Genomic DNA, 14,688 nt, shown 5'->3' on the forward strand with positions numbered 1-14,688 from the left:
TGATCGTAAAGATGATTTTAATTAAAATTTATGATATCATTTACTCGTCGTAATTAAAACACACCCAAGGCGCGCTGTTTGCGGAACCTTTGCAGAAACTGTAAAGCGATTCGTTCATGTTTGGCTCACATTTCCGTTTGATTTTTTTTCTCTTTCTCTCCCTATTTTGGTTAGTTTCTTCCTGGTGGTTTATGGGTCTAAGCGTGGAGTTTTTAATTATTGAAGTAAACGGAAATAATTCCGTGCGGCAGGTTTTTTGTTATTGTTCTGAATAGTTATTATATTAGTTTTGATATTAAAAATGTGAGCGTTTGTTGAAATATACAGATAGACTTTTGTGTTTTTTTTTGTCTATTTTGAATATTTTTTTGGAAGTTTTGAACATTTGTTGATTTTTTAATGCCAACAGAGTCAGGTGTCAAATTGTGTAAAAAAAAATTATTAACATAAATATGATATTTTTCACTACTTAGAAATATTACAAATTAATAGACATTTCAGCGTACAGTAAACGTTTTTTTTACTTCTTACGAACGGTCTGGCCTTATCAAGACTTATTTTACCACGTAGCAGGATAGTCAGTACATGCTACGGGGAGATGGTCCGGATGGAATTTGATCCCCAGTTCTGCCATGTGGATCCGGTGCCGTTTTTCACATACACCACCGGACAGCCCCAAGTAAACGTATTGATATTTTAATTAACAATAACATAATCATCAACTTCCAATGTGATTGGAATATTTTAAATATTCACAATTGTTCTAACTCTTTGTACAGAATTGAAAAATTTCATTTCAACGTACTTTTATCAACTTAATTTGATGCAACCACCTTCAAGCACTGATTTATGTACACATTGCTCAAACCGTTTTTTTTCTCTTTTTTTCATTCTTTTTTCACAGCTAGTTCCGGTTTCGCCCTGCCGGCGACAAACATGTCGAACGACATCACCATCTAGGGCGTGGAAGGACCTGTCTGCGCGTAATTGATCGCTCTGGACAACATCATATTCAGTCTGTGCTGTGCTCTAAATTTCGAGAAACCTTCGTGAAGGTTGAGTGTGCGTGATACCGTGTTTATATGGTAGTGTAAGTGGGTGTATGTTTGAGCACCGATTTGCTCACTATCGCAAACCGAGTGCATCTGATATACGCAAGAAGTGCGCAGAAAGAAATAGCAAGCTTTTTGTTAACCCGCAAACCAGTACAGTGACCAGTGCTCGGTACAGATTTCTCAGCATCAACGACGTGCGGACGGTTGTTTTTTCTACCGACTTTTGAATGCGAACATGGCAGCGGTACGGTCGCCGGAAGTGCTGGTAAATGCCTGCACGTGGTGGATACGGTTCGCGCTGGTGCTGCTAATTCTGCAAACGTTTCACGGTGTGGAAACGCTCGATCTAGGTGAGTACGATTGATTTGCCTTCGGCTCGGGTGTTAGTTGATGAAATTTACTTCCCAGTCGCGCCATTCTACCAAAGAGCAGAGCGCACAAGATTCATTAAGCCGTCGGGTAATAATCGGTTGCGTTTATCATGGCTGACGGTGGTCCCCCCTAGGTTTTTGGGAGGAGATTCATACAGAGACGAGCCCATCGTATCATGTGATGCGCGTTTTAACGAGTGAAAACAGAGGTGAACAAAAAAAAACGAATCAACCTGAGTTGAGATAAAAACTCTTTACGCTTTTCGTTCGTGGCTGTGTAGCAGATGTTGAAAGTAGACGTGCGCTGAGTGCAGGCAAACGATGAGACAAGTGAATAATAATTTAGTCAAACAACCTAATCAATCAGTGAAATAGGCACCATCAACAACCGGTGTCGGTAACGAACTATGAAACGAAGAGGAGGATGATTCGTAGAGTGTGCAAAAACTGACTATTCATGAGTTGGGCGTCAAAATTTCGCAATGATTAGAAAAACCCAATACTTTTAAAATTCCAACAATACGCACTAGAATATTCTCTCACAAATTTAATTAATTTAAGATATTATTAAATTAAATAGCCTTCGGAAACATCGATCAGTTACAGTGGAATGTACTTGACTTATTAAACGGTAAGGCATTTTCACAAACTTGCGGAAACCTCAACCCAACTTCAATTGATTGCGAATTTCCGTCCTAGCACCTTCTCAACCTTCGACTAGCACCCCCTCCTACAAAGACTACCGTTAGCGTTCGGATCGCCTCATTATTGCAAAAGACATGCAGAATTATTTCAAAACCAACCTCATCTCAAACTTTCCACCACATTGAAGCGCGCACACAAATTACTTCCTCCTCGTTCCTCCTTCCTTAACTCTCATCCCTCGTTGATGAAGCGATGGCAGTTAAGGTTGGTGGTAATTCATTTCCTCCAATCGATTCACATCCCAACCGGTCCGAACTTGGCTGTGGGCGCAAAATTTCCCGTCAGCGAAAATGAGCTTCCAACCGCAACAGCCGGGGAACATTCATATGTATGCGTTCAACCAATACCAACCCCTTTCCGCCTCTATACCGGCCACTTTGATGTGTGGCTGTGTGTGCCCCCACTTTGTTTCCTGCATCCGGAAAGGTGGTGCATACCCGCTGCTCGTTCGGTGAGAAATTTTGCCAAGCAAATTTTAAGGTCCGGAATTTGTAATTTACCTGCCACACATACTTCACTACCGGAAGCTGGATGCGGTGGAACATCGCCCGAATCGCCATCCGCTGCGAGGTGCTCGAGTGGTGCTAAAACTTTGAACGGTTCTGCCAAATATGCAGTACGTCGTCCTATATAAATGACATTCCTGATGGAAAGGGGCGAAAGGGTGCAAGTTGCCATGGATGCTGTGATTTAGCTTGGTGGCACATCCCGAGACAAACTTAATTACTTAACATGTAGTTATTGTACGTTGGTTGGTGGGAGTTTTGAACCTCATTGCTGGAGTTCCTGCGAAATATTCAAATTTTATTTGAAATCGAGATAGTTTTATTTTTTTATTTTAATTATTTTTATTTTATTGTGAACAATTGTACCTTTCTGATTGATTTCAGAGAAATCATAAGCCCATTTAAGTATGAGTAATACTTATCTAGAGATGTAATTGAACCTTTCTGCTAAATGGGGTAAACATTTTAAACGTTTCATTTATACATCATTTGATTCATTTATGTGGAGCATGTCTCAAAGACTAAGGGGCATTGAATATTCTGACTTCTATCCTATCCTAGCCGACATTTCTCGACTAAGGTCTGGTAGACACTCAGATTATCTCAATCTCACTAAACTCATCCGATAGGAAAAGTTAGACACATTCAAAACGCATCACATCTCCTGCAGTTTGGCAAAATTTTACCTACCAATCTGTTACGTCTAGAAATCGATTACATCTCACCCAAATTTTCGCAAATCGGTGTACGAAAAAGAGGTGGCGGAGGAGTCAACGAGAGGTGGCAAAACGGATGAGTTCATTTCGTCCTTTCACAGAGAGAGAAAGAAAGCAAATGCAATCGCAAAACGCACCGAGATGGGAAAATGTTGCCGATGGGATGGCTTTCCTTTGTGCCTGCCCGCCTCAAGTGCGATGCCCTACGCAAAACGGATTGCAAACGAGCAACTTTTTCCAACCAATCATCATACCTTTGTGCCTTTCCCCATCGCAGGTCACTGGCCCTGCCGGTCCATAAAAACCCAGTGCAAGCATCCAGGCGAGCAAGCGAGATATTGATTTTATTTATTTACCCAAAGTTTTCCGTTTAACTTTTCCCAAAACCCCGTGTTGTAAAGGGGACGATGCGCATATTTTTCCATCTGTTTGCTGAAAGTCATCTACCTCGGCTGGTTCACCTCGGGGCACTATCTGCTAGAACTGCTAGAACTCTTCTCATATTTCCACATTACTAATTGCAACCTGTGGGTAAAGGTGCCGACGGGTGTGCGAATGGTTCCCACTTCCCAGCTTGTGAGCCCAGTGAGCCCAACTGTGAACATCTTCATTTAACGATCTCTCCAGACATTGTGGATGGTTTGCTGTGGGCTTTCTCGTGCCGGACCTCCCGGCCTGACTGGAAAGCTGGTGGTTCGGTCAGCGTAACTCAACACATCGGAAATATACTGCCATGTGAGTAGCAGAAGTGAGCGATCCGGGCAAGAAGCGATGTGTCTGTGGGATGAAAGTTATCACTTTTCATTTCATTTTAAATTTTTGCCATGAATCAGAACTCCTCACCGAAGCACCTAGTACACCAGCAGCAATGAAGGGTTCAGTTTTGGAGCGTTGCAGTTTGCAGAGCGAAAAGATACAGTTCCCGCTTTATTGCAGCGAGTAACGAGGTACGGTGATGATGACCTGTTGGACGAACGTCCCTCAGCCGGGGAATGTGCAAAAGGGGGCACATAATTTCAATTTCAACACAACATTTGCACCGTTCGTCCAACCGATTATTTGTTCGGAAGACTCGTCGGATGGAACGGTGGTGTAAGGTTTGTAAAATTTCCTTCAAACTCTTTCAGTTCCTTTTTGTGAGGAAAGTCACGATTTCTGACTCGTACGGTGACTCCTTTAGTTGGAACGTACGTCGGGAGGCTTTAGATGAACCGGACGGACTATTTGCGGTGGGTAAAATATGCAAATAAAGTTCCTTACCCAGTTTGCTTGACCAGTACTGGACTTGGTGCGAGTGTTGGAAGCTTGGGCACTGGTTAAGGAGATAACTTTGACTTTCGTCTCTTCTCGGTACGGTACCGTCTGTCATCCATCTGCCCAGTTCTCGGTCACTGTCCGTGCCTAATACTTCCTGTATGCCTGTAAGAAGGCACTATTTAGTGAGAGCTTAGCATGCCTCCCTCACTTACCCAATACCCCAATGCAATGGGAACGTTGCGGGCGGTTTTTAGTGTACACCAAACCAATTTGCTCGTCCTGCAAAGCCACAAATTGGTCGTAAAGTTGAGCAGAGACTTTTAATTCGGCTAGCCGTGTGCGGCAGAACCCAATCTCCCATGGATGACCCATTACCCCAGCAAAGGATCAAAACTTTCTTCACCGCTTAGCTTCTGCTACTGCAAAACTGTAAGATTGTAGTTTTGTTTGTACTTTATCTATCGGCGTTGGGGGGATGGGGGTTCCCAGTTTGATTTCGAAGTTTTAAAAACAAACCCTGTAAATCATTACACCAGTGGTTTCAAATTTATTATTTATTTTCTTCTAGCATGGCCGCTAATTGATCATTACAAAGTATTTGGAGGCATAATTATTGAGCGAGGTAAAATATGTTTTAATAACTTACAGCCGACGTTATGCTTCTATGCCGGCATCGTCCGAATCGCTAACCGCAATGAAATGAGTGAATAATTTACAACAGATGCCGCTGAACTTTTCGCCCAAAATTGGTAACCATTTATCATTTCGCCCATGGTGGAAACGATTGCGACCAAGAGCTACGGGCTTGGGGAATCCGCCATGCCCTATAATTTTCTTTATGGTTTCTAAGTTGCGAAATATTTGCGAGTTAATCATCCTTCATGCGATAGGAGTGGTAAGAATCCTGGGTATGGGTGCTAAAATTACTTTCTTTTTTGTTTTGCTGTTCTATACAGTTTTTTCATCAAATATGAATGTTTAAAATAACTATATCTTTATTACTTTACTTTTTTTATTTAAGCTTCATTTCAGCTTCATTTTATTTAGTAAAACTTTCAGATTGCAAAAAGTTTTTATTAAAAAATGCAGAAGTTGCAAACAAACCAAGGATATTTCTGTTCATTTTGTGTTCATTCGGTAGGTTCCAGACCCCAAAAAAGGGCGTTAACAAGGGCATCATTCGCAGAAATCGTTAGCCTTATCCCATTACGCGAACGGAGTTAAGTTTGATGAAAAATTTGATTAAAATCTGATACTCTGCTTTTCATTCCCAAACTTGTTCAGTTTCCTTTTAAAATGCAGTCCGGTTGTTGGCCAATTGGTGGTGTGTTTTGCTTAGTCGTGCTTTGGTACGCACTCCTGCGGTCCCCCGGTGTCTTGTCTTATAATTTTATTTTTAATTTCCCGCTCATTCTGGAGAGACTTTCATTTGGTCTGTTACTTTTAACGCGGGCTCATTCCACCGTACATCGAAGGCGCGCTTCAATCGGATTAGGGCGGCTTCCAGCGCTGTCCGGTTTCGCAGAAGGTGCTCGCTTTGCTGCGGTTGATTACATTTTGTGAAGATCCCAACGAGCAAACATAATCGGTTCTGGTCCGAAAAAAAACACATTGGTTTCTCTTCGTACTTCACTTCCTAACCGTTACTACGTCAAGCCCCAAAATGGGGTAACACGTAACCTTTGGTGCCCTAAAGCGCGCCTCCGGGTCTATCGATGTTTACCTCCCGCCATTTGGAAGCGTACCGGGGTTTTTCGCGATTTTTTTTTCTTCATTTTTTGCCAATCGGCCGGATCAGCAGACCCTTTCGACGCTTGCCTGGGTGCAATATTTCTTACCACAAATCGGTCCGTTCCCTGTTCGTTCGTTCGACCGGCGGCCAAGATTCCCATGGTGAGATAGCCGTGGTTCCAGCCGGGCCTACCTACCCAAAAGACGCAAAGGTCTTGATTCGTCGATCCCGAGCAGTTTTGGGGGGCAATAAATTGGCAACTTAATGAGACAGATGCAGCGCGCGTATCGGGCTCGTAAATCCGGTGCTACTCAAACTCCTTCAGGCCCGACGCTCCATCGGAGCGGTGCCGTTTAGGAAACTGTTTCGCGCTCGTCCGCCGTAACTGAGGCAAGTTCGACTCTTTTATTATGGTTTGTTGGCTCTGTGCCTTTTGCCCAGCTTCCGCTCGCATCGTACTGCTTCCAGCGAGCAAATTTTTACAAAGTGCCCGCCAGTATTAGGCACTCGTTCGGTGATGTTTCTCACCGGTCTGAGACCGTTCAGTGGTTTTTATATCGGTACCATCAAAATACATCATAAATGTAATGAAATTTGTGATCGAGAGCGATTCCCGTTTGCTGTCGTGATGAAATAATGCACACTTTATGATAGAATGCGTTTCTCGATGTTACGACTGTGGGAAAATGGCAATGTCCTGTTGTACAGTGAGGTAGTGGATTTGTTTAAAGCATGTTTACTTAAATATTCATCCCTCTAAAGACGCTTTAATTGGTGAGAAAATCATTTAAAACTTGAAACTGCGATAAAATGAGATGTATGTAATTTGTATTTCTCTTCTCATTGCTTTTAAATGTTAGTGAACAGTATAATAAATGTTTGTTGAATTGTTTCTTGAACAAGCAGTATACTAAAATTAGAATTTTAATTACTTTTTGTCTGATTCCAATGAATTTTCGCAAGCACTGAAAGTTTTACATTTGTTGGCAATCGTATTATTTATCCAACGAAATTCATCTGGAAATAGCATCGCTATTGAAACGTTTTATGTGCCTTCTTTTCCGATGAATAAGATTATCTTTTTACACTTAATTTGATCCATTAAATCAGAACGTATATCATACATGGGTAGTTACTTTGATGTCCCTTTGTGTCTTTGTCAAAATAGAAATAAAACTTTACTTTAGTTTTTGTACACGGTAGAATATGGTAAGCGTGACATGTCTTTTGAATTATTAAACATAAAATACGCACAAATCCCCATTTTGCACGTTCTGCGAAAACAGGAAATCTTAAAGGGAATTCAGTTATCTGTAAGATATTGAATAAAAAAAATTAAATCTCTCAACTTAAAATAAAATAAAATCTTTCCCATCATTACTGCTCCCTGTAATACACTTCACCACGCACAACACAACATTATCGATCGACCGAGTTCTTTCGCCTCTTAACTTCCAATGGCGACCGATAAATCACGTAATTGACAAATGGGAATAAAGGAATTCCAAACCGCATAAAAATAGGATCAACCATCGTTTCCCATTCGATAGGCTTCGACCCAAACAATGGTGGTGGTTAACTGCGGGGGGGGGGGGGGGGTGCGGTTGGGCTTTCCCTTTCTTCCTTACTTATTGCTGATTGCAGAACGGTTTTTCTTCGCTGGCGAACGTAAAGAAACGTACGGTTACGGGTTTTGCGGGTGCCAACCCTTGAATTATGTTTGAGACCGGTCAAGTGTCATCTAATATGAATCATTTATTTCAATTTCCCGATTCCCGAGCGGCGTCTTACGTGCACCACCGCTATGGGACGTGTAACACTTGGAACTGGTAGTGGTGGAAGAAATGGAACAAACTACCTTACCACCGGTAAAGGTTGTATTTTCCGAAGAGTGTTTCAGTTGCTGCAAAGGTTGGTTTTTCCGTTTTTTTTTTCTTTAATTCAATTTAACGTTTTTCCTAGAGTATCGATTACACTTCGATGTTTCCTTCGGTGAATATGTTAGAGTAAAGTTACCCCGAAGCGAGGTTGTTTTTTTTTGTAAACAACCCTTAGCCTAACGATCATCGATTCGTTCGACCCATCGAAAGGAAAATCATCCTTGTTGGGTTCCGGAGAGTTTCTTCTTCGTACTTAATTTCCAAATATTATTTTCTTATCTTCTTTGTTGTGCAATGTTGCAAAGAAAACAGATTGTTTTAGCCGTGTGCTATACAGAAAGGATTATTTTCTGCTTTAAACGTAACAAAACCAAAACCAATTGTTTATTCAACAGTACTTGACTGTTTTTGATGCAAGATGAATTTTACTTGCCAACTTTTTTTCTCCTTCGCTCTGTACTGAGAACAGTATTAATACCTTAAGAAATAAAACAAAAAAGTGAACCAAAAATAAAATCCTTTGTCCGTACTTGCCGGTTGGTCAGGAAATGAAAGCATGATGGAAATGCTTTTTACTCATCGATGCGAGATGAATTTCAATGAGTCCTTCACCACAAAACTGCCGTTGGTGTGAGAAGGTTAGCTGGTTAGTTCAGTAAAATGTTCACGTTTATAATATTTTTATTGCAAACGTACTGCGAATGTTTTGGAGCTGTAGGTGTGTGAGTTTCTCGCACTGGAAAAGCATATTGTATTTATGCTTCCAAACACTTGCAATTGAAGCGAATCGTACCGTTCTTGAGTAGCGAGCATTCGATCATTTGAAGGTTTTACCACACCAAAACAATCACCATTTCGCAAAATAGTAAAAATGAAAACCATTTTCACCTACCAATTTGCAACTTCCTGCACTTTGAACTCCACTTCTATAAAAGGTATGTTTTATGTCTTTCGTGCTTCATGAGCACATCAATAATACGCAAAAAGGTAGTTATACAGTAAAACGTTTTTCCATTTCAAGCAGCAGTACCGTTCCGAATGGATTATCGCAGATCATTCAATTTGGTTCATATTTTGTGTGCAATTTTTGCCCAATTCTGGATGCTATGTTTGGCCGGGAAATCGGGGAACAGCGCATGAAAGCCAAATAAAAAAATGAAGTAAACGTTGGTACTAGTTTCGCATCATTTTTTTATTAGTTGTGCTTTTGAAACAGAACGGTCATATGCTTCGGCGCAGTTTGTGTGAAAATCGTGACGGCTTACTGATGCTATCGATGAACCTTCGCGGAGTAACGTAGCTTTTGGTCGTTCACCTCCTCCACAACCCGATTACTGCACCAAAAATCCCAAAATGCAGTTGCACGCTGCTGCTCCAATGACATTTCAACCTTGCATCCCTCCGTCCCTCCCTGTCAACGGGTCGTTCCTTCTGCTCACATCTTTCTCCCCTGCCGGATGTGTCCTTTTTCCGAGCGTCAGTCATTTCGACGCTGTCAGGCGAAAATCAATATTTTATGTCACGAGCTGACCTTTTCCTGTCGTCGTTTCGTGCTCAAGGGAGCATCAACAAGCACGTATGTATGTGTGTGTGTGTATGTTTATGTGTTCAAATGGCCAATTCTGTTCCTGCCGTTGACAAGGCAGGGTATTCGAATCGAAAATTCTCTAACAAATTTGACGAAATTTGGTGCACGATACGGCGATGACTACGGCGGCATTTGCATATTGCAGCCAATGAATCATTCAGCAGCTGCAGTGACCCAGTTGCGAATGTGTACTGAAGGCTTTCATGAGAATGTGGAAAGTTTAGTTGTCCTGTACAACCTCTCCCGTACATTTGTCCAAATTAGGACAGTTAATATGAAGCAACTGGGTACATTTTCAATTTGTATGCTTTTCTATGCTTTTGCTATGCTACTTATCATTCGAATTTTTTATATTTCATTTATGTTGTGTTATATTTTTAAAATAACGATTTGAAACAATGTTTTTGCTTTTCTTCAAAGAAAATAAGAAAGTTTAACCCTCATACTAAACTGCATACCTGCCAGTGTAAGGTGAGGAAAATGATGCTAGTATGATGCACAAAAACACAAATACCCGCCTACGGGAAAATATTAAAATTCTTTCCCAAAATATTTCCCCTTCATAAGAATCGTTTGCTCCAAAAGAAAAAGAAAAACCCTCGAAACCCGCGAATCTCCATGACTTGGTGAAGAAATTCTTATTAAATTTTTATGCTTGCCTATACTTTCGTTGGCAGCACCAAGGCGATAAGGGAGAGGGTGTTTGTAAAAATTCAAAAATACCAAGCTTGCTTTCCCGTTAAGGGGGAACAGGGATGCCAGAACGTTTTACCAAGGTTTACAAAAATATGCTAACCTGTATTTTTTGCCACCACACTTTTAGAAGCCAAACAACGAACCTAAATCGTACCATGGTATCTTATCCTTGCCCGGGATACTTTATCGTTCGGTTGGGGGTGGTCAACATTTTTTCTTGGGTTGGAAAATGGTGTTATCTAGCGTACCTGAAATGTGTTTTTTCTTTCTTTCTATTTTGAGTGAATTTGGTGTACGTTTGAGCGAAGATCCCAAAATTTCATGCTGAACGGAAACCGAATATTTTGGGTGCTTGCAAAACTTTTGTTTTTGAAATTATTGTACTAGGTTTTTTATTCTTCTTACTTGATGGTACAATAAAATGTGAAATATATTTTCATTTAACATATTGTGCTTATGTTTGTTATGCTGCAGAAGCGTATGCAATTTGCAATAAAATTACATTTATTGCTAAAAACCATCACTAAACTACCGTTTGCTGTGTAGCCGTAGCAACGCAAATATTCCAACCCGGAACACACGCGTCACCTGGAGTATATCGAACGGATTTTGCGGTAATTTATTCCTGTTTCATCTATTTGAAGAAAAGGAAACAAAACAAATCGTTCCACTATCTATATCCATGCAGCCGAGCGTTTCCGATACATTTTATCCAACATTCCCATACAGCGACGAAGAATTCCATTTTTGAAGGGGAATTCTTACAAAGCTTTGTGTATCGAAGTGTATTCCTTCCTTTTTTTCCACTTACACTCCATCCACTCAAGATGCCATAAACATACCGTCCTTACCGCATGTATCGAGTATCGTGTCTTCTTAAGAATATTTTCCAAATATCCCCTCTCATTCGCTCTTTCTCGAATGCTACGAATATCGAAGAACGTAAAACCACCGGAAGGCACACTGCCTTCCCCTACAGGTGAATTGTTTCATTTCCATCGAGTTTGATATTCGATTTTCAATAACACGAGCAATACACCACCCTCCTTTTTAGGGGGGAAGCGGAAAGTTCGCTTTAGGGGTACTTTCTGGTGATTGATGGCGGTGAAGACAACGAACGAAATCAGGTTGTTCAGGGAGGTTTACTGTCGTTCGATTGATATTTGCGTTTTGGTTAGCGACTGCTAGATAGCGTGCGAGACAAACCGTGTGCATCGCGGAACGGACAAGACAGACATTTTGCCGCAGGACATTAAGCGTCGTCAAATATCCCTATCCCTGTCGCGTACCGGAAATAGGGGGAGCATGGAGGAAGTGGGGGAAGGGTGGAAGGGGTGAAATTTTTCGGTAAGCTAATCTCGAATGAATACAATTTGACAAATGGCAGCACAACCCGTTCTGCTAGACGTTTGTCCCACTTTTATGGAGTAGCAAACGGTGCAGTGTACCCCGTTGGAGCTTATCTCGTAGCCTCCAGTCTGCTTTTAAAGAGTAACCCCTGCTTACATTGCTGTTGTTTTTGCAACCGAAATGAGGACTAAAGCGAGGACCTGCTAGAATATGTAGTTTGGAGCTGGTTGAATTAATATTAACACCGTGATTCATAAGGATGTTTTGAAAGGAGTACTGCTACACGCACAGAAGATAAATAGTTCGATTGAATTTTAAAATTCATAACTTCGCGTCATGGCAGGGTAAAATTCAATTTAAAAACAGCATAAATTTCCAACCACTCCATTTTTCTCAACAAAGAATCTTGTGGTGGGGGAAGGTGAAAGTTTATTGTGGAGTTGTGGAGTGGTGTTACTTTGAAGATGCAGTGCAGTTGAATAGAAAAATGCAACTTTTATCAAGAGTGACAACAAAAAAAGTATTTTTGTTTTCAATATTATGAATATTAAACATTGCCTTTAAATGGTTTTAATGAGTAGTATCAGAGTAACATTTGTCTGATATCTCATGTGAAAATAAAGCTTGATTTACATTTCCGCCTTAACCAGCTTTTCAATTCACCCTTTAATAATGCCCCATATGCACTGCCCGATGCACTTGCTGCAGCTATAAACTGCATCTGTGCTTCAAACCCGTCTGCTCGTAAAAATCCAGTCAAAATGTCCAGTCAAGGGAAGAAGGGAAAATAAACAACAACGCCAAAGAGATGGTAGAACAAACTTCTCCGCCCGAAATGAACTTCTGCCAGAGTGGGAACTAGGCAACTTTTCCCCTGTTGCCAAAAAGGATAAACCGACAACCGTTCGTTGACCGGTTTTGAGGAGTTAGTCCATAGTTGAGGGCGTAAGTTTTCTTACACTTTTCACGGAAATCGCTCATGCTTTCCCTTCAACTTGGCAAGGATAAGAAGCAACAACACCTACAAAAAATCGCAACTCCAACGGTAGAAAGTATATTGTTCATTCGCCTGCTTTTGCTGGCGCGTTGCTTTGTCGCTCTCCCACTCTATAATTCATGTTTGTGGAAGAATAATAAATCACTGCGTTCAATAAAAGTTTCCACTACTTTTAAGGCAGTGTCTTGCTAGTGCAGTATACACACACACACACAGCGAGTTGAATGAAAGTGTCCGTCTTTATGTTGCGACAAAATTCAAACACTTCCCACTTTTTTGTTTTTGGCTCGCTTTATTTTTGGATGGGAAAAGAATGTTTTGGGTGCTTGAAATGGGTCGCGTCAAATCATTATGTTGCAAATAGGTGGTGGTGGTGGTGGTCATGCAGAGCAACCTTTCCATCACCTGCATTTACCCCAAGGAGTCCTAACTTCATTGTGATATACGGCCAATAAGAAGCATTGCAGTTCAGGCACTATCAGCACGGTCAGATCTAGTGCGCCGGGTTAGTGGTAAAAGGTATGTGGCACGAAATTGCAATAACTATACATCATCTCTCATCGTATAGAAGTGAATATGAAACCCCAACGCTGCTGAGATAAACGGCACGACACCCTACCGAAGTGGAATAAAATGTAGTGCAGCTGGATGAACAGCAAACCACCGAAAAAGGTGCCGAATACGTTTGCCTCTTCGTCAGCAACTTTTCGCACCCCGGATGGATATGATGGGGTTGGCTAGCGACGAGAGAATGATGATAAAATCGACGATAAAGGAATCGATTTGGTGTAATTTAATAAACGATGCTGGAGTTCGTTTTTAATGGAGCTCACGCCAAAAGGGAAGTGGAGTTGTGGAAGGGGCCAATTTTTGGGTGGAAATTGGTTTTATGCGCTTCGCTGGGCCGAAGGTATGTGTTTGTTTAGGTTGGGAGATCTGCTTTTGTTTTAGCAATGTTCATCGGCATGGTTGGTCGATTTGTGTATGGGGCTGACTTTTAATTTTGTTCGAATTTTCTAAACAATCTGTATGTGCAGGGTTGTTCGATAATTACTTACAAATTATTAAATCATGTTTAGTTTTTTTAATACCAATGATTGAAAATGCTACATTCTCTTGACTTTTTGGTTTATTATTCTTTCTATTCTTTAGAATAGCTACACTATTCTATTTGGAAATAGCTACACTACATAAAATTTGGTCTTTTATATTGACTGAATTTAATTTGTATTCAAATCTATTTACTTCTTAATGTTTATGTACTCCTTTCGTTTTCAATAACCTTAATGTTAAAAAATTGTAAAGCGATTTTTTTTCTCATTAGAAACTCTGCATCGATGAACTATATTGTCTATTGACGCACGCAAATACAAAACCTTCCAGCTTGACCAGACGCAATCGAATTAGAAATGAAATCAGCAGCAACTGACCGCCGTTTCCTCAAGTAGCAACATAAAATACTGAAGCAATAACAAAAAATACAAACCCAGAAACCGAACCCCAAACCGTTCCGATCCAGGAATAGAACGGAAACACTGACCTTGGCCGCCTGTTAATGGATGAAGTTATGTTAATTTCCGTTGTGTGTGGGATTTTTTTACCCCGTTTGGCCCATCTTTTGACATCAAACATACCTCCGTTTTCGTTTCTAAATCGATATCATCCCGAAGCCGTCGGTGAAATGTATCAATGTTTAACGGGTTTCATGTTCACCGGTTTTGCCGATTTGCTAATGATGCCGATTAAATTTAAATGATGCCGACAATGACCCGATTTAAGAATTGTGGGGCTGGAGGTTTTTTGTTATACGTGGGCCGCTTTCTGCTTTGCAAACG

At 40.9% G+C, this 14,688-nt stretch overlaps 1 protein-coding gene across 2 annotated transcripts in view; it reads left to right on the forward strand.

Annotated features, from left to right (window-relative positions):
- The window catches only part of LOC125766309 (discoidin domain-containing receptor tyrosine kinase B), a 230,635-nt gene that overhangs the window by 87,502 nt on the left and 128,445 nt on the right, over positions 1-14,688 (forward strand). For both annotated transcript variants that reach the window (XM_049432129.1, XM_049432128.1), the window contains exon 2: positions 905-1,405. In XM_049432129.1, the coding sequence (XP_049288086.1) occupies positions 1,291-1,405 (115 nt within the window). In that variant the 5' untranslated portion in view covers positions 905-1,290. The remainder of the gene's footprint in view (positions 1-904; positions 1,406-14,688) is intronic.

The sequence above is a fragment of the Anopheles funestus genome, chromosome 2RL, assembly GCF_943734845.2.
Source record: "Anopheles funestus chromosome 2RL, idAnoFuneDA-416_04, whole genome shotgun sequence".
NCBI lineage: Eukaryota > Metazoa > Arthropoda > Insecta > Diptera > Culicidae > Anopheles > Anopheles funestus.